This window comes from Macrotis lagotis, chromosome 2 (genome assembly GCF_037893015.1).
Source record: "Macrotis lagotis isolate mMagLag1 chromosome 2, bilby.v1.9.chrom.fasta, whole genome shotgun sequence".
Taxonomy (NCBI): Eukaryota; Metazoa; Chordata; class Mammalia; order Peramelemorphia; family Peramelidae; genus Macrotis; species Macrotis lagotis.
Genome location: NC_133659.1, coordinates 102,028,694 through 102,048,442, shown reverse-complemented (window position 1 = coordinate 102,048,442; position 19,749 = coordinate 102,028,694). Strand labels below are relative to the sequence as shown.

The following is a 19,749-nucleotide window of genomic DNA, read 5'->3' as shown; positions in this document are numbered from 1 at the left end:
AAGGAACCTAAGTGTTCTCAGTTTATGAACTTTTGATCTTTTTTGAAGGAAAATTAAATTATAGCATAGTTCTTTGTTTTTCTAGGCTCAAACTCGGGTAAAACTGAATTTTCTGGACCAGATTGCAAAGTTTTGGGAGCTCCAAGGATGTACTTTAAAAATTCCACATGTTGAAAGAAAGATATTGGATTTATTTCAGCTTAATAGGGTAAGGGAGTTTGTTTAAATGATTTAAAAATTAATTGAGTAATATTCTATTTTTTTGTTTTGTGTACTGGTAAATTATATTTACTGTGAGTCCTTAATTTCTTTTTTTTAATAAGTTTTTATTTGATTGTATATATATTTACATTTATATATGGGGGGGAAGTGGGGGGGGTAAATAAGTTGCCCAAGGTCAGGTAAAGGGTAATAAGTGTCTTGACGACGTCAAATTTGAACTCAAGACCTCCTGACTCCAGGGCTGCTGCACTTTCCACTGCTTCACCTAACTGCCCTCACCTAAATTGAGACATAGAAACGTTTCTTGAAACTTATTTCTTACTTAAGCTTACAACTTTCATTGAAATAAATAGTAAGGAAATTAAAATTAATTTTCCAAACTAAGGGAAAACTAAAGAAAATCAATGTCTTCAGTTTAGTTACGCAGATACGTAATTTTCTTTTTAGGAATTCTAATAATAGGCGATTAAGAAAATTTTGTTCTTAGGATCTTGACACTTATTTTCATTTTATTTTATAGTTAGTGGCAGAAGAAGGTGGATTTGATATTGTCTGCAAAGAGAGAAAATGGACCAAAATTGCCACCAAGATGGGATTTGCTCCAGGCAAAGCTGTGGGTTCACACATTCGAGCACATTATGAACGAATTCTTTACCCCTACAACTTATTCCAGTCTGGAGCTAGTCTGCTGGTGAGTATTGATTGGTAGTTGAAACCTGTTGTTAAGTAACTACTGGAAGAAGGATAAGAGGCAGGAATAGGGAGAGGGCCATGACCCATTTTTTTGAAGATTCTGTTCACAATGATCAGTATTTTATATTTTTAGCAGTGAACTTCTTTGATTAAGTATAGCATAATGTATGATTTTTCTCTTTTAGATTGTCCAAAATATGTGGGGTAATATCTTATGTGGTCAGGTTGAAGTTTGCTAATACATTTTTCTCCAAAGTTGTTCCTAAATGAATGTGCCATTTTGTCTTACACTTACTGTTGAATAAAGTCTTGTTTTTTACTTCAAAGCAGTTTGACCTTTGTGTTCCTGGTTGTTGTTTCATGAAGTGCAGCCGCAGAAGTTCTTGCCCCACTCTCTTGTCAGATAGTAGAGATCACTTAGCAGGATGGAAGATCTTTTAAGAGATGAAAGGACTTTAGGTCTGTTGATAATTAATGTTTTCCAAATCATAGCTTTTTAAAGCCTGATGAAGAGCTGAAGAGAGCAGATTTTTGTCCTGGGCTTTTACATCACAAAACCGAACAACTTTTAAAAGAAGTCTGACTTAGGAAATTCTATTCACTGGGAAGTTCTGTTCTCTAGGATTATCTATAGTTGCTTTAATGTGTTTTAAAGGATGTGTTTATAAGATTTGGTGATGTCAATCTTAGGAAGAAGGTAAGAAAGATGTCTTTAAAGGATCACGAGTCTGTACAATCTTTTAATGCTTGAGTCTTGCAGGTTTTCAGTTTTGTATGCTTTATACCACAACAAAACCTGATGCAATTAATGTAGCAATCTCATTTTCAGAAACAATGGAATTATAAGTGAATAATCAGTTTATTGGTCTGAAAGTTTCAGATATGTTATGCCAATTTTTTTTTTAGGAATAAACATATTGGATGAAATGGAGCAGAAGTCTATGTTAATTCTTTTTATTCTTTATGCTTATTTCCCAGTATGAATCAATGAATTTACCCTTTATTAAAATTGTATAGATTTTAATTTTTCAACAGTTGGCTCTTGTATCTTATTTTGGATTGTCTTATTTGAGGTATCTCCTTGGCTCAGGCAGTATAGGATCACAGCTCAATGCATCAGGAATCAGGTAGCCAGTGTGTGGAGAGGCACAGTCAGGCCCCTTCTTACAGCCTGATCAGTGTGGAAGGCAACAGCAAGAAAGGCAGGAGACCCAGTTGGGCTGCTTGTGACCTCGGTTTTTGTGGCCCCACTTTTTGTTAAGTGTAACTTTCCAAGCTCTCTCTTGCAATAGGCACCTGACATATGTTCCAAACTGATGTGTTTAGTGGATCATGGCGTTCTGGAAAAGGTACGTTTCCTTTTTATTGTTGTGCTGTTTTTGTTTTAAATCTGCTGTGCCTAAAAGCTGTCACTTCTGCATTGTTGTCATCATTGCCCCCATTCTGATGTGCCGGATGTGCAGGATTCATTTGGCTTTCTAAAAAACCGAGCAAACAAATGTGGTTTATTTGCCTCTTTCATTGTGTTATGTGTTGTTGTGCTTCGTGTTTTTTTCTTTTGCTTTGACTTGATATTTTTAGGGGCCCTTGTTTGTTTCCACTCCAGCCTTTTAGTGCCTTTCAGACAGGTCCTGTGCTGGTTTTCACTTTGTTTTCTTTGATGTTTTAACTAGGATTGAGTGAGGCCTTGGTGATTTGTTTTTTTGGGGAGGATGTTGATTTTGGATCTTTTAACATCTGCTCTCTTGGGTTAGAGCAGCAAAGAACTTCCAAGCTACAAGTGAGCGACTTCACAGCCAAGTCCTTTAAAGTTTGATGGGGATCTAGAGAAAAGATTATAAGAGGAAAGGAATAGGTGGATTTTTTTTTTTAAAGTCCCTCACCCTTTTCTTGCAGTGTACTGACCTACTGTGGATTGCTGTCAGTTCACTCCTTTCCATCTAGTAGCAGAAATAAGCTTTTACTTGGGTATTGGGTGAGGCCTCTGGGACCTTTTGCTCTTTCAGAGCTTCATTGATCCTAGGTTATTATAGCTTTTGTCATTTTTAATTTCCAGATTGTCTCTATCTGCTTTGAACAAAGGCATTAAGAAAAAGTTCAAAAGAAGGCATGGGAAAGTTATCCTGCTCTCTTAGGAAAAGTTCATGTGTAATGGCTCTCATCCTTGTAAATTTTCATGCAAATTTAGTGGCATTAATTCTTGCAAGCATCTGCTTTTTTCATTTATTTCCCCACCCAAAAAGGAGGAGTACTTGTTGGTTTGAGGAAATGAAATTATTTAAATTATTTGGTCTCATCTTAATCTTGAGCAAATGTATATTGTATTTAAATTTGAATTGCTAAAGCATTCTTAAGGAATTTTAGAATGAATGTAAGGGATCTTTCAGATAAGTACATTTATTAACTTGACAGATAAAGGGGAGTTAAAAATAGATATTAAAAAATTATGTCTGATGGAGTTGACTTGACAGTAGAGAATTGTTGGGCTAACAGTTATTGGGGGTTGAGTTGGGTGTAGGATAAACCTTAAACTGAAAAAATAACGTGGAGCTTAAGTGTGTACTAAACTTGTTCTCTAAATCTCTGTAAGAGAGAGACATCCTTCAGAGAATCTAATTACCTTTTAAGACTTATATCCCATATCCCCTTTCCCCAATAAAATTTAAATTATTCACAGTATTTGATGGTATGAGGCATGAAACCGATAAAAGTGCTTTTTAAAAATAGTATCTTGAAGTGAAATGAATTAAGTGGTGGACTTGATTTTTTTTTAACTCCCTCATATTTTGGGGGAATATTGTAGTTTTGGAACAAAGTTGGCTCCAAATAGAATTCTGCTTGTACAGATTTGTAGCAAGTTAGTCAGATAATCTTTGAATTTAGTACCTGAACCTCTGTGTCCTTTAGTGCTGGTACCAGAATTGAATAATACCGTGTTGGATCAGTTGGTTTTAATCACTTCCAGTCTGACATATCCAAGAGTTGGCTTTGTCAAGAAATAGGGAACAATTTTTTAAGTAGCTCTTTTCCCTTTCTCTTATTAAAATTAACTTTATAGCCTTAATTATTGTTGTTTTAAACCTTAGCACAGACTAGGACTTAAGTGCTTGGAACTGTTGTATTATCTTGTGTTGTTGTTTTTTTTTTTGAAGTTCCTATGAAGCATCAAAAAGTAGTATTTAGCATTTTTACTGACCTACATATGATACCTTGTCTTACCTAGAATTTCAAAATTCAGCTGATTCAAAGAGCCTTTAGCTTTTTTTTTTTAAGATTAATGAGCCATAATGAGCTTTGGGTACATATATAATAGATACTATCCTAGTCTTTTTTTTTTTAAAGAAGAAATTTGACCTGCTTAAGCATTTCAATCAAATAGATAGCTTGATTTCTTTAAGTACTAGGATTGTGGTGCACTATGGAGATATTCTTGGAGTTTATCAGGAGATTGAGAGACTAGCTGTTATAATTTGTATGCTATGTATGCTTTTCCAATGTATTTGAATGGCATTAGAAGTTTTTTATATCTTATAAGACCTGTTAAAGTTCTCCATAAAGGTCTTGTTTTAAGTGTTCTATAACCCTTGTTATATATTTCAGCTCACTCTTAATCACTAAATTAAATATTCCTGTTTTAACACACACCATCTCAAGATAATGGTAGTGATGGATCAGTAAAACACATTTCTTGAAGATTTTGTTTTCAACAATGTTAACTTTTTTGGGGGGGGGGGATGACTCACTTTTTTATCAATGAGAAATATTTTTTGGTACCTGTCATCTTTGCTTCCATAAGCTTTATCTTTTTAGTGAATACGAATAATGTTGATTAGGTTTTTAGGAGATAAAGACATAACTTCATAAGATTAAAGGATAGCATTGCCAGTTCACTGTATGAAAATTATTTCTCTTTAATTTTGCTTTATGATTTTTATTACTTTATATTAGTATTTTCTGTAGTTCCTCCTGTAACAGAATTCTTTCAACCATAGCTTCTTTTGTGCTAGAGTAAGGAATTTATTGACATTTTTGGAAGGTAGTAAGAACAATTTGCTATGACATGTGTAAAGGTTGTGGTGGTTGTTGTAGTTGTTATTGTTAAAGTCTAGCAAGCAAACTTAAATGTTCCTGCCTTCAATTTCCAACACTTTTCTGAATGGATGTCCTTAATCCAGCCTCATTCAGAAACAATTTCTTTCAGACCTTTGCAGTTCAAATCATCAATTAATGGTTGAAAGAGAACTATTACAGACTTGGGTAATAACTTCTGAATGATAGCATCATCAGTTGAATAAACTAAAGCAACATTAAATCTCACCCTTAAATCAGCATATTTATGTCAGATATATTTGACTGGAGACTAAATATTATGCCATTGAAGTAGGTGCAATATCCAGTAGCCCATCACTGTTTGTTTACATTTTTTGATATTCACTAGTAGATTTGAAGCATACCTTACAGAATCATATGTGGGCCTGTTTGTGTTTGAAAGGAGCTGTGAAATCTCACCAATCCAATTGTATTGTTTTCAGTGTCTGCAGAAGCCAAATCTAACCACAGACACAAAGGACAAGGAATATAAACCCCATGATATTCCCCAGAGACAGTCAGTTCAGCCTGTGGAAACGTGTCCCCCAGCACGTCGTGCCAAACGCATGAGAGCAGAGGTGAGAATCTAAGAAGTTTTATTAGTTGAAACCACGAGCATTAGTTCTGCATGTCTGAGTCTCTTACATGTGTACTCTCTGTTTGGAAAGCTGTCAACCCCTTGGTCTATAATATGCTGTTCTTAAATCCAGTGAATTTATGGGAGAAGCATAATTTTTGAGATTGTTAGAAAACCATTTACTCATCAAATTAATTATTGGAGGCCAGAGCCTCAGGAAAACTAGAAAACGATTGTCTGAGGTCTGAGTTAAAAAGGCTGGGAGAAATAAAGCTAGGAGAGATGGAGAATGGAGAAATATATATGTAAAAAATTACCTTATAATGAAATTGGGAACAAAGTGAAAGCTTTTTCTTGGATGTGTCCACCAGGTTAGTGTTAGAGTATGTAATGAAAAACAAATATGTGATATAGTAGTAGAATCCTTGTGAAACAGATTGGGAAGTATAGGTGATATTGGGTGATTATGCTTAATAAAAGAGAGGGGAAAACTTTATAGTTTTTTTTTTAAATTAGGGACTATAAGGTCTTAAGAGAACATAAGCTGTTAAAGGGTTAGGAAAAGGGTAGCTTAAAATTGAGTTTTCTTGCTATTCTCATGGAAAAGAGGTTTTTTTTGCCAGGCAAATGGGGTTAAGTGGCTTGCCCAAGGCCACACAGCTAGGCAACTACTAAGTGTCTGAGGCTGGATTTGAACCCAGGCACTCCTGACTCCAGGGCTGGTGCTCTATCCACTGCGCCACCTAGCCGCCTCAAGAGTATTTTTCTTAATTATAAAGTAGAGTTGTGTAACACTCTATGAATTCCTATATGGCATAATTAGTTAGTCTCTGTGCTCTTGAAATGAGAAGAAAAAATGACTCTTCCAAATTGAGAATTCAGATTTACTTTTATCAGGGTTGATTTGCCCCAGGTCACCCAGCTAGTCTCTGAGGCCAGATTTGAACCTAGGCTCTTCTGACTCCAGGACTGTGACCTAGTCAGATTTTAAGTACTCAGCCTCTTCAATCTGTCCCTCCTCCCCTACTCCATACCCCTTGTTTTTAAGGGAGGCTGAAGGATGGGTGATTTACACATACTTGGAGACATTCATACAAGTATATCCATTCCACAGTTGCAAAAGAAAAATGAAAGTTTTGATTGGCTACAAGTCCTTTTTGCACTTGAGTATTCTGACCTCACTCAAGAAGGATCCCTGTTACCAGATGCAACTCAGTATTGTCCCAGGCTTCCCTGTCTCAGTCTTTTTTTTTTTAAATTTAATATTTATTCTCATTTTGTACAATTTTTTAAAATACATTAATAAAATATTCTTGTTTAAGAGTAAACAAAATACCCCCTTATTTAGTAACAGTTCTCAAAATTCATTCTTTTTTTTTTAACTTCTCTTTTGTTCATTCTTTATAGATTCTGCAAATGAGCTAAATGATAATTCTGTAAGGGTGGTGGCATATGGTTTGGAAAGAAAATGCTAAATTATAATTTTGTTGTAATTAAGTATTTTTAGCTTAGAATATTTAATAGCACTAATTTAACGAAATACTAAATATGTTACTTTTAAAGGCCACTAATATTAAAACAGAACCAGGAGAGGCTCCAGAAGCCAGAACTCATAATCTGAGACGCCGAATGGGCTGTCCAGCTCCAAAGTGTGAAAACGGTAAGAAGAATTGAGTGGAGAATGAAGACACAAAAGTAAAGATAATTATGTCAGTTATGTAGTTGAATTCCTAAATGTAAGTTTTAAAATGTGATTCAGTAACTGTTTACAATTCAGAAAGCATTTGACAGTTCATTTCAGTATAGGCAAATGCATTTTTCTCCAAGTGGCTAATGACTGAATAACAGTTGAAGTTTTGGATGGTCGTCTTAGAAGTTGAAAAAAGTTTCTCTGTATATAACCTGTCGTTGCTTCATAGTTCTGTGGGTAAATGGGTACCAGGTGTATGAATGAAAACATTTTTCTCTGGCAAAGGTTTGGATAGAGAAAGAAAGGAGTTTTAATGTTGTCTTTGAATTTACTGATTAATAAATCTGGCAATATCTACTCCATTGTTCTAGCTTACAGAGACCTCACATTACCTTTGCTTTAGATAAGGACTTTGGAATTATATTTTATATATATATATATTTTTGCAAGGCAATGGATTAAGTGGCTTGCCCAAGGCCACACAGCTAGGTAATTATTAAGTGCCTGAGTTTGGATTTGAACTTAGGTATTCCTAACTCCAGGGCCGGTGCTCTGTCCACTGTGCCAACTAGGCACCTCCTTTGGAATTATCTAGAAGGAAATATTTTCTATTCAGGAACTCTTAAGTCATCTCACATACATAATAGATGTCATTAAAATATGACTTTGGATTTAGAATTTACAAATTTGGCTTTGAGTGTCTTTGTTTTAGTTCATCTAGTTAACTCTGAGAAACCTTGGGTCTTTGGAAATAGGAAATTGGAGCTGAATTTTTTCCCCCGATTGGCATTTTATTTTTCCCATTACATATAATGAAAGTTTTTCAACATTCATCCACGTGTATAATTTTAAGTTACATAATTTCCTTTTTTTTAGGTTTTTTTTGCAAGGCAAATGGGGCTAAGTGGCTTGCCCAAGGCCACACAGCTAGGTAATTATTAAGTGTCGGGAGACCGGACTTGAACCCAGGTACTCCTGACTCCAGGGCTGGTGCTTTATCCACTATGCCACCTAACCGCCCCTCATAATTTGCTTTCACTCTCCCTTTACACCCCCTCCTCTCTGCAATGAATAATCTGGTGAATATTGTACATGTATGTTTATGTTTAACACATTTACCGATTAGTCATTTTCTGTGTTAGGAATTAGGATTAAGGGAAATTGAAGAAAATCATGAGATAGGAAAGAGAAATTTTAAAAACGTGAATGGAGGGTCCATCTAGGTGGCACAGTGGGGATAGAGCACCGGCCCTGGAGTCAGAAGTACCTGAAAATCCAGCCTCAGACACTTAATAATTACCTAACTGTGTGGCCTTGGGCAAGCCACTTAACCCCATTACATTACCTTGCAAAAACCTTTAAAAAAAAGTGTATGTAGTGTTCATTCAGATTCTGTAGGGTTTTTTTGTTTTTGTTTTTCTTTGGATTGGGGATGGCATTGTACATAGGTCTCCCAGGCTTGTCCTAAATCTCTAAACTGCTGATAGAAGTGTATCTGTTGGGGCAGCTAGGTGGCGCAGTACATAGAGCACCAGCCCTGGAGTCAGGAGTACCTGGGTTCAAATCTGACCTCAGACACTTAATAATTGCCTAGTTGTGTGGCCTTGGGAAAACCTCTTAACCCTATTGCCTTGCAAAAACTAAAAAAAAAAAAAGTGCATCAACTCATAATGTTGTCATTAATGTGTACAATGAACCTTCTCTTGCTTCTGCTCACTTCCTTAGCACCAGTTTCATGCTTAATCCAACCATTCATGATTTCCTTTATTTTTCTGGCAAGGCAATAGGTTTGAGTGACTTGCCCAAGTTTCACAGCTAGTAATCATTAAATGTCTGAGGTCAAATTTGAACTCAGGTCCTCCTGGTTCAAGGACCCGTGCTTTGTGCCACCTTGTTGCCCCTTCCATTCATGGTTTCTTATAGAATAATAATAATGCTCCATAACAATCACATACCTGAACTTATTCAGCATTCCCCAATTGATAGGCATTTCCTCAATTTCCAGATCTTTGCCACTAAAAAAAAAAGCTGCTGTGAATATAGCATGTGGGACTTCCCATTGGAACTAACTCTTAAAAGTTCAAGACATTGACTAATCAGAATTCCAAGGGAGTCATGATGAAGCATGCACTTCCCAATAGAGAGCTATTGGACTGGGAGTACAGATTGTTCTGTCTCCCCTCCTCTCCCCTACCTTTCCTGAGATATTTTTTATAATTAAAAAAGGAAATAAATTGAAAAACAAAAGAAGTAATAGAAGAAGTCTTATCTTAAACATATTTTGGAAAGTTCCAGAAATAACATTTTAGAAACATTTCTTTTGCAGTGTTGAAACTTAGGGAATATTAACATTTTTCTTACCACTGAAAAATACCTGTTAGTGTTGTATTCAGTAATATTTATTACAGATTAAACAAAGTTTATATGACAGTATAAGATTGAATGATCTAGTTTGTTTTTGGTTGTTTCCAACAGAGAAAGAAATTCGGAACATAATAAAAAGAGATACTGTTGAGAAGAAAGAGCATGCTGGAGAAATTGAGAAGGAGAAACCTAAGAGTCGGTCTAAGAAAAGCACAAATGCTGTAAATAATCTATCTTCATTTTTATTATTTATCCTAGTGTGATGATGAAGGCATCTTGGCTTTGCCCAGATCACTTTCAGTGTTTTTCTAGGAGAGTTGCTGGATAAAGTAATCAAAAGGATTTGGAGAATCAACATTTATTTTTAGGACATGTTTTAAGTGTGATCAATTAGATCAGTTAATGTGATGGAATTAATGTATAGGTCTCATTGTGCTTTATGAATCAATGCAGCACTGATCTTCATTTCAGAGATAAGTTCATGAATATAGGTTTCCAACCAAAACAGAAAAGGTTATTTATAATGAGTAACTTCTATCAACCCCTTCTGCTTTACTCATTGGTCCCATTTCTGACTTTTTCCAGGAGATCAAGATTACAAAAACCATGAAGCTATGAGTATAGTTGAATAAATCAATGTTCCTCTCTACCTTTTATATTTTCAGGTTGTTTTTAAAAAAAATAACTCTTTTGGGTGGTCACATACAGGTTATCTTGGTGTTTAATAGGAAGGAACTCTATGAGAATCATAGATCTTTTATAACTCCATGTATGATAAAAGACATAGTGGGTTGTTGCCTTTCCACAGAGTATTTCCCACTTTGTAGTTGCTTAATATGAAATGGAAAGATTTATTATCCACATTCAAGGATTCTTTCATTTGGAACCTTTCTTAAAGGTATAACCATTGCTAACTAAGTTGGATAATTCAAAACTTAAAATACCTGTGGAATGATTATTCTTATATACATAATGTTAAAAATTTCAAATATTAGACTTTAAATAAGAGCCTAATTTTAGGGACAACATAAAGCTACTTGATCTAATCATTTAGTGATTCCTCTTTTGGTTTTGGTTGAACATAAAATAGTTGATAGTTGAATGCTAAAGAGGGTTTTCTATTAGATGTTTAAGTGTGATGGAATTAGAATGTCAAGAGGATGCTTGAAATAATACAGGCACAAATATGAAAGTTGGGAAGAAGAGAGATGATTAAGTTAATTAATGGAAATCCCCCTCACGTTTAGAATTTTTAAAAATCATATGTGAATGCGCATTGCCCTCTTAAGAAGACAGTTTCTAATATTGCAGGTGGATCTCTATGTCTGCCTCTTATGTGGCAGTGGTAATGATGAGGATCGACTTCTTTTGTGTGATGGCTGTGATGATAGCTACCATACATTCTGTTTGATTCCACCTCTTCATGATGTTCCGAAGGGAGACTGGAGGTGCCCTAAGTGTTTGGCTCAGGTAAACATTTGAGTATTGCTTTAAGATATGTGTAGTGAGTAAGGTAGATTGAACAGAATGAAATTTAATTTTAAAAAGTTGAATTAAACAGTTGTAGTAAAAAAATTTGCAGCATGCGTATATATATATATATATATATATATATATATATATATATATATATATATATATATATATATATATATTCAAGCAAAACAGATTTCTGCATTAGATGTTGAAATTTTCAAAGTAGAAGTACATAATGATTGTAGCAGTTGACAAATCCGGAGGTTAGGATAGACAGAAAATCTGAAGATGTGAGTTTTCACGAAGGTTTACATGGTAAATAGATAAACGAATAGCTGTCAGTTTTATGAGTATTATTTTGCTTTGGTTGGTTAAAATTTTTGACCGGATTATGATACTGCTTCCTTAAAATACAGTAAATTTCTTGTTTAGGTAAGGATATATATATGTATGTAGCATGTGTAGTGCTTGGTATGTGAATGGTTTCATGCTAGTAGAATCCTGCTGAAATTTCTTTCTATGTTTAGATTACTTCCTGTATTGTATTTTGAATATTTCATATACTATATCATTTTATTTTTATCAGTTGAAATTGGGGAAGTTGACTGGTTAGTATACCCCTTAAAGAAAGGGAAGCATTTTTTTTCAAAATTTTGTAGATTTAGAAGAGGAGAAACTTAATCTTTTTTATGTTAGTTTAGTAAAAATAACTGCCTTTTTTATTGTTTTAGGAGTGTAATAAGCCTCAGGAAGCATTTGGTTTTGAACAGGCTGCCAGGGACTACACACTCCGCACATTTGGGGAAATGGCAGATGCATTTAAGTCAGACTATTTCAACATGCCTGTTCACGTATGTATATTACTTGAAATTCAAATCTGCTTATTTAAAAATATTTTGAAATATAGAACACGATATATAATGTTACATTTAATAATAGCCTGCAATTTACATGTAAACTAATTAAGCTTTAATATTAAATAACTTTTTTTCTAATTGATAGAATGAAACCAAAGGAATGGATAATAAAGGACTTGGCTAAAGGGTTTCTAAGAAGTCAGTATTTGAACTTGGAAATAGATTGTTCTGCCTTTGTTCCTGCCCTAAAGTCTAGCATTAATTCTAGTTATATACTATATTTCATCCTGGTTTTCAAGTTATGCTCCTATATTCCACCCAGTGTTTAGCTTATAGTAGTGTACCATATCAAGTGCTTTTCATTCACTTGATCTTGTCTTTGATAATTTCCTGACTTCCCCTCAAAAGTTATGAAATAAAGCATTATGCTAAATATTTCAAGAGTATAATGTTATAAAAATAGGGCCCAGGATAACTACTCAGAAATAATATCATGCAAGAAAGGAAAGCATTACTGATTTCCAAACAATACTTTTTTTTTTAAAGATAGAGCACCCAAATTTATATTTTAATTCACAACATGCCATTCAGAAAGTGGGATTTTTTTTTTTTTTTTTAGTTTTGTTCCTTGTGCTGATAGAAGGGGCAAGTAATTAGAACGCTGTTCTGTGCTTTTCCTGTTTAGTTGCAGTACAATTGGAACTGGGTCATGGGGAGTTTGAGAAATGGAGCTTTTAGTTAAGGAATTCATTCCTTGTCTTCTTTTGTTTCATTTCCAGATGGTTCCCACAGAGCTAGTGGAGAAAGAATTTTGGCGTCTGGTAAGCACCATTGAAGAGGATGTCACAGTAGAGTATGGTGCTGATATTGCCTCTAAAGAATTTGGCAGTGGCTTTCCTGTCCGGGATGGGAAAATAAAATTGTCCCCTGGGGAGGAGGTAAGGTTCCCAATCTCAGACACTTAAGTTTTAGAATGTGAAGAAAGCTTGCTATATAGGGATGTGGAAAACATCCTTTAACAGCTATGCTTTGGCAATTATATTGCATCAATGACCTTTTTACAGTGAATTGTAAAGGCTCATTTGTATAGCCTGTAAATCAAAGTTCGCAATTTCGATTCCCCTATAGTTGGCCTAAAGATTATTCAACTTCTGGAAAATTTTGTTTGGAGTAGACATTATAATGATTTTAGTATTTCTTCAAATGTTGATTTAAATATATGGTATGAGAAAATCATATGTGGAATTCCTAGAAATTTTAAAATTATATACTCTTACTGTCAACCAAACGTAGAAGTGACACTTGTAAAAAGGATGTGCTTTTCCTTCATGAGAAGTTGAGATTTTGAAAAAGTTTCTGTTATTAGATCTTCATGAAGAAATCAGTGTACGTCTCAAAAGGTAATTGTTTAAGTCACCTAAAAGCAACAGATTCAGGCCAAATAAATCCATTGGACTTAACTACGCTCTAAGCTTCTTAGAAAGTATTCCCTATCCAACACAAAAGTGATAACTTCATCTGGGGAGCTGATCCTTATTCAATTGAAATGATCCTTGTGTTAATTAGTGATCTTGTAGGCAAATTAATTCATGAAGTAATAAAAGACTGTCTTAATTTTTAGGAATATCTTGATAGTGGTTGGAATTTAAACAACATGCCTGTAATGGAACAGTCTGTCCTTGCCCACATTACTGCTGATATATGTGGTATGAAACTACCCTGGCTATATGTGGGAATGTGTTTTTCTTCATTTTGTTGGCATATTGAAGACCACTGGAGCTACTCAATCAATTACTTGCACTGGTAAGCAGATCCCAGATGGAGTTTTGTGGTTATGAAAAAAGGAGCTCTTGTATAATGAAATGCATATTCTTTTTGGGTAATGATACTCCCCCATTCCATTTATTTTCTGATATGTTGATTACTGACTTAATCCAGGAAAATGACCCTATGTTGTCCTAATGACTCCATTCCCTTTTTTAGTTTTTATCTCTACATTATATTGGAATATTGGATTGGTTATCAGTGTAAAATGTATTTGAAAAAGGAAAACAACAACCTTTTGTTTTTCTTTAGTGACAATGTAATAAATTAACTTACTGCTGCGATTGTTTTCATTTCTGGCTTGTCATACTATCATAGTTGTGCATTGATCTTCAATCCTTACTACTATCTTCTTAGTATGTGATTGTATGGCTTTTTACTCCTTAGTAGTACAAATGTGTAGGGTAGACCCTAAGTTTTACCATCTTTTCTGCTTTTTAAATTCCTCAAAAATAAAGCTTCTCTCACATCTGTTTTCCTTTCCATATATCCATCCCTTGCTCTGATCCCCACATCAGAAGAGGGTGACTTTCAGCCTGTGTATGGGGAAGTGGCAGGCCCGCCTTACTTCCTGGAATTCCTCCCAGATGTAGAGGAATATGTTATTTACCATTCTTCCTAGGGGATGTCTCAGATTAATTGGTTGACAGTGTAAAATGCTTTAAAGAAGTTGAGCTCGAGCTCTATAGAAATGCTAATTGTCTTATTAGCTTTCCATTAATCTCAGATGTCAGGATGGGTAAGGGCATATTGTTTTTCCATCCCTCTTTCACCTCAAATTCACATCCAAATCTGGGTTAAAAAATGCTATCAACCACATGTCTTGGACTTTGTATACTGCAGATTGTTAGAAATTTAGATTGTTTTCTAAGTGGTTTTAAAAAACTCAGGTGGAACGATTTTAATTTATTGAACATTTGAAGAAAATGTAATTCTTCATATTCTTGTATCTACAAGTTTTTCACACTGTCTATGCTTTTGTGGCACATACCTTTGAATCTGAACCTAAAAATATGAAGGTATCAATCAGGGGGAAATCTGGTAGAAGGAAATGTTCCATGTTTATTTTTTTTCTACTTCATTTGTAGGGGGGAGCCAAAAACCTGGTATGGAGCCCCAGGATATGCAGCAGAGCAGCTGGAAGATGTAATGAAGAAACTGGCTCCAGAGCTCTTTGTGTCCCAGCCAGATCTCCTCCACCAACTTGTCACCATCATGAACCCAAACACCCTAATGGCTCATGGTGTTCCTGTACGTTCTGGGGTTCATCACCTTATTCCACCTTCCTTGTTTTAATTTCTTCTCCTTGACCTTGACTTCTTTTGTGAAATTGATTGAGTTAAAAGAATTCCTGGCAGCATCATTTGATAGCAGAAACAGCTGTTTGTTTGGTGTACTTCACACATTTGTCATGAAGCCAGTGGGATTCTTAAGATGATATAAAAGCCAATTCAGAGTTTAGCCAGTAATTAGATATACTGAGACTTTTGTCAACCTAGATCCTTGTTTTCATTTGGTTTTGACTCATCCCACTTCAAGTACTTTTCTCTACACTGCCCTTAGAGTACATATTTTATAGAGATCAAGAATAAGAAATTGAGAGTAGAAAGTGATCTAAGCCATCATTTATACATTCATGAATGCTAGAGGTCTGATTTAATCTAGACCCTCTTTTTTTGTAGGTTTTCTTTTCTTTTTGCAAGGCAATGGAGTTAAGTGGCTTGCCCAAGGCCACACAGCTAGGTAATTATTAAGTATCTGAGGCCAGATTTGAACTGGGTACTCCTGACTCCAGGACCAGTGCTCTATCCACTATACTCCTTAGCCGCCCCTAATCTGGACCCTCTTGACTGCATTATTTTTTTCACTGAATTCTTTTTTTTTTTTTAAAAGATTTTATTTTGAGTTTTACAATTTTCTCCTAATCTTGCTTCTCTCCCATCACCCCCACAGAAGGGGCAGTCTGTTAGTCTTTACATTGTTGGAAATATGTTTTGAATAATTTCACATGGATAATTTGCAAACTTCTCAATGGTTAGGGTAGGGACTAGAAAGAGAAAGAATAAGGAACTCAAATTTCTAAAAAAGATGTTAAAATCCATTAATTTTCTTTGGCTTTTTTTCTTTTAAAGATTTTATTTATTTTGAGTTTTACAATTTTTCCCCTAACCTTGCTTCCCTCCCCCTAACCCCCACAGAAGGCAATTTGCCAGTCTTTACATTGTTTCCATGTTATACATGTGAATTCATGTCCTTAAGGAAGAAAAATAAAGCATAAGAGATAGCAAGATTACATAATATCAGGGTTTTTTTTTTTTAGGTAATAGTCCTTGGTCTTTGTTCAAACTCCACAATTCTTTCTCTGCATATTCCATTGAAGTCTTAATTCTATATGTTTCATACCCTCATTACAACTTGGGTGTTTTCTGGGATCAAATTTCAGGAAAGAGAGACAAAGTAGAACACTAGAAGAGGGTAATCCGGATTTTGAGAGAATTGGAAAACATGTTTTAAAAAGCATTGGTTGAAGGAATTGTAAATGTTATAAGATGAACATAAGGTGAAAAATTTTAGGAAAACAATGGTCATTTTGTAGTATATTTTAGAGTTTTGTGGAAAGAAAGATCAGTTCACTTTGTTCAGTTGACTTGAATCAATTGACTTGACCCGCCCAAAAAGATTGAACCAGCTTCATTAGTGAATGAAAGTTGCAAAGAGTTGTGTCAGTGTAATAGAAGGAAAGTCTTCCTAGCCATCATCTTAATTAATGCCAGGGATATAGTATAAATATTGAAGTCTAGGAAGACTTGAGTTTGAATCTGGCTTCAGATCACTTACTAGTTGGAAGATTTTAGAGCAAGTCACTTAAGTCACTGCTTCAGTTTTTCTCGATGATTAAAAAATAGGTATTATCTACATCAGAAAATTATTGTGAAGAGCATATGAGTTAATATTGCTTCTGCAAACTTTAAGGTACTATTTAAATGCTCACTATTACCTTTTTAGTTTTTTGAACTGCTTACTGAAAAAGGAATGAGTACATTGTGTAGTGTAATGGCATTTCCTATACTGAAGATAGATGTTTGTGATTGTATATTAAATGAAGATTCTTGCATAAATAAGTTTATTTCTTACTCTACTAACAATATAAATTATTAGTCTTAGGTTTAAGTGCTTGGACCTTTTCCTATGAATATTACTTAAGTTTTATTTTGCTTTTTAAAATAATAAGGTCCTATCTGCATCATCTTTTAATGCATAGATCACTTAGAAATAGACTTTTGGTGGTCCTTAATCCACAATGTCTACACATTATCTAGTTTAAAAGATAATCTAAAAGTCCTAAACTAAGATAGATTGATGACTCTGAATTTGGTATTTGAATGTTAGTTATTATGTACTGGATTTCCTTCAGTGGTAGCTCTCCATAATTTTTTGAGTGCCATATTTGGCGTAGAAAACAATTTGGCTCAAACATAAGATCTTAGTGCCTCAATAGAAGCAGGTTTTCTGCTGAAGAAATCTCTGAAATTATTTTAGGCTTGACTTAAGATGTACATTCTTTCAAAGTCACCTTGATGTGTTCTTTTTGAACTTGCATGTTCCTTGGTCCTAGCCTTTAACAAACCCAAGTCACCTCCATGTCAAAGTAAGGCATCAGGGTTTGACTTTAGTGGACTTTTTATTTTTTTTTTATTATTTATAAATTTATTTTTATTTTATTTAAGGCAGTGGGGTTAAGTGACCAGCCCAAGGTCACACAGCTAGGCAATTACTTAGTGTCTGAGGCTGAATTTGAACTCAGATCCTCTTGAGTCCATGGCCAGTGCTTTATTCACTGTGACACCTAGTTGCTCTTTAGGGACTTCTAACATCAGAAAAGACTATGATGATGATGATGATGATGATGATGATGATGATGATGATGATGATGATTTATCTTTTGCCCCCTAGTAAGGAAAACTAAAAACTTTTGTTTACAAATAATATGTGACCTAAAATTTAGGTGTTTGCTTAAATGATATCTAGCTCAAATTTCCATTAATTTTATTTTGGCTCACCACTTTCAATAGGTCATCATTATCATCTCAAAATGTTTTAAAGTTTATATTTAACTCCTTTGTAAAACATTCAAAAAATCCTCAATGGATTATTACAGATGCAAGTTTTAGGTTAGATTAATGTTACATTTTATCATTGTGTCTTTGGTGGAGAGGAAAATCACAGGAGCAATGGTCCAGAAGTGCCTTTTCGCCACTTTGAGGCACAGAAAAGAAGTAATCTGCTGACATCCTCAGAAGTCATCTTATCTGCTTATGGAAGTTTTTTTCAATACCATTCACTGATGTCTGCATATATTTTCATTACTGAATGAATCAACCATCTTTAATTGTTTCATATGCTGTGCTATATACCTGTTATCCATCTCAGAAATAAATTCCTTTTATTTTTGATAGGTTTACCGAACTAATCAATGTGCTGGTGAGTTTGTGATTACCTTTCCAAGAGCCTATCATAGTGGTTTTAACCAGGGCTTTAATTTTGCTGAAGCAGTTAACTTCTGCACTGTTGATTGGGTATGTATTAAGACTTACTGAGCATTTTCGGATTTACTCTTGTTACTTGTATAAATTGTAGTTTTTTTAGGTTTTGTTTTTTTTTTTGCAAGGTAATGGGGTTAAGTGGCTTGCCCAAGGCCACACAGCTAGGTAATTATTAAGTGTCTGAGGCGGGTTTTGAACCTCAGGTACTCTTGACTCCAGGACTGGTGCTCTATCCACTGTGCCACCTAGCTGCCCCCTATTGTTGTGTTATTTGAATTGCCACATTATAGTTACTTAAAAATGTACATTTTAGTTAGTAATTTTTAGTTTTGATTGTTGAACTTGATTAATTTACTTATAGTTTGCTACAGAAATGTCATGTCTTTTTAATATTTACTTTTTTTGTGCAGGAATATTTTATGTTGAAAAAGATGTTTTCTGCAAGTTTTATTATTTAGTTGTTTTAGGTTCATTTATAGAGTAGTTAGAAAGAAACTAATAAATAAATCGCAACTAAAACTGATCTCTTGTGAAATTTGTATTTTGACCCAAATTTGGCACATAATATTCAATACTAGTTTAAAATTTTTCCCCCAGCGCTGAAAGAGTCAGTCGGATAATCTGGAGCAGTATTTGTTTTGACTTACAGTTTACAAAACTTTGATTGTAAAACACTAGATTATAAGGTTTTTGAAGGCATTGACTGTCTTTTTCTCTCTTTATAAATTCTTTTCACAGTTGCTTGGCATGTAGTAAATGTTAAATAGTTGTTTAATTATTGACTTTTGACTGAAAAACTATTAAATATACTCATTTGTCCTAAAATTTCCCTCAAATAGCCTTTTTGCTTATGTAATCTGAAGTTTTTGGTTTTTTTTTCATTAATTTGAGCAAAAAATGTCCTGAATAAAATTGGACAAAAGCATTTAGAAGTTTATGAAGTTATTTCATTGAATTGTTTTGAACAAGTTTCGTTTCTTGAAAGTCTTATCAGTTTTATACAGATTACACCCTCCTTTAACATGAGCTAGTATAATTTAAAATAGTTGCAAAAGATACATTATGGGTTGGTCCACTTTTATGAAATGATTATTGTTTTTACATTTTGATGGGGCATTAAGTTAATTTTTTTTTCATTGAAATGTTTGTGTTTTGATATAGCTGCCACTCGGTCGTCAATGTGTCGAGCATTATCGACTGCTGAACCGATACTGTGTTTTTTCTCATGATGAGATGATTTGTAAAATGGCTTCCAAAGCTGATGTGCTAGATGTGGTGGTTGCTTCAACTGTTCAAAAAGATATGGCCATTATGATTGAAGATGAAAAGATGTTAAGGGAGACTGTCCGCAAGTTGGTAAGATTTATGTATATTTTTGCAATCAGAATTTAGAAGTTAATATTTTTCTGTGTT

General features: G+C 34.4%; 1 protein-coding gene across 2 annotated transcripts in view; it reads left to right on the top strand.

Annotated features, from left to right (window-relative positions):
• Positions 1-19,749, top strand: part of KDM5B (lysine demethylase 5B) — a 69,612-nt gene that overhangs the window by 26,760 nt on the left and 23,103 nt on the right. Inside the window, exons 3-15 of one of the 2 annotated variants that reach the window (XM_074222387.1) lie at positions 86-208; positions 743-913; positions 2,208-2,264; positions 5,448-5,582; positions 7,145-7,241; positions 9,747-9,856; positions 10,947-11,105; positions 11,843-11,962; positions 12,748-12,906; positions 13,590-13,771; positions 14,881-15,043; positions 18,250-18,369; positions 19,498-19,692. In XM_074222387.1, the coding sequence (XP_074078488.1) occupies positions 86-208; positions 743-913; positions 2,208-2,264; positions 5,448-5,582; positions 7,145-7,241; positions 9,747-9,856; positions 10,947-11,105; positions 11,843-11,962; positions 12,748-12,906; positions 13,590-13,771; positions 14,881-15,043; positions 18,250-18,369; positions 19,498-19,692 (1,791 nt within the window). The remainder of the gene's footprint in view (positions 1-85; positions 209-742; positions 914-2,207; positions 2,265-5,447; positions 5,583-7,144; positions 7,242-9,746; positions 9,857-10,946; positions 11,106-11,842; positions 11,963-12,747; positions 12,907-13,589; positions 13,772-14,880; positions 15,044-18,249; positions 18,370-19,497; positions 19,693-19,749) is intronic. The other variant, XM_074222388.1, reaches the window with a different exon arrangement.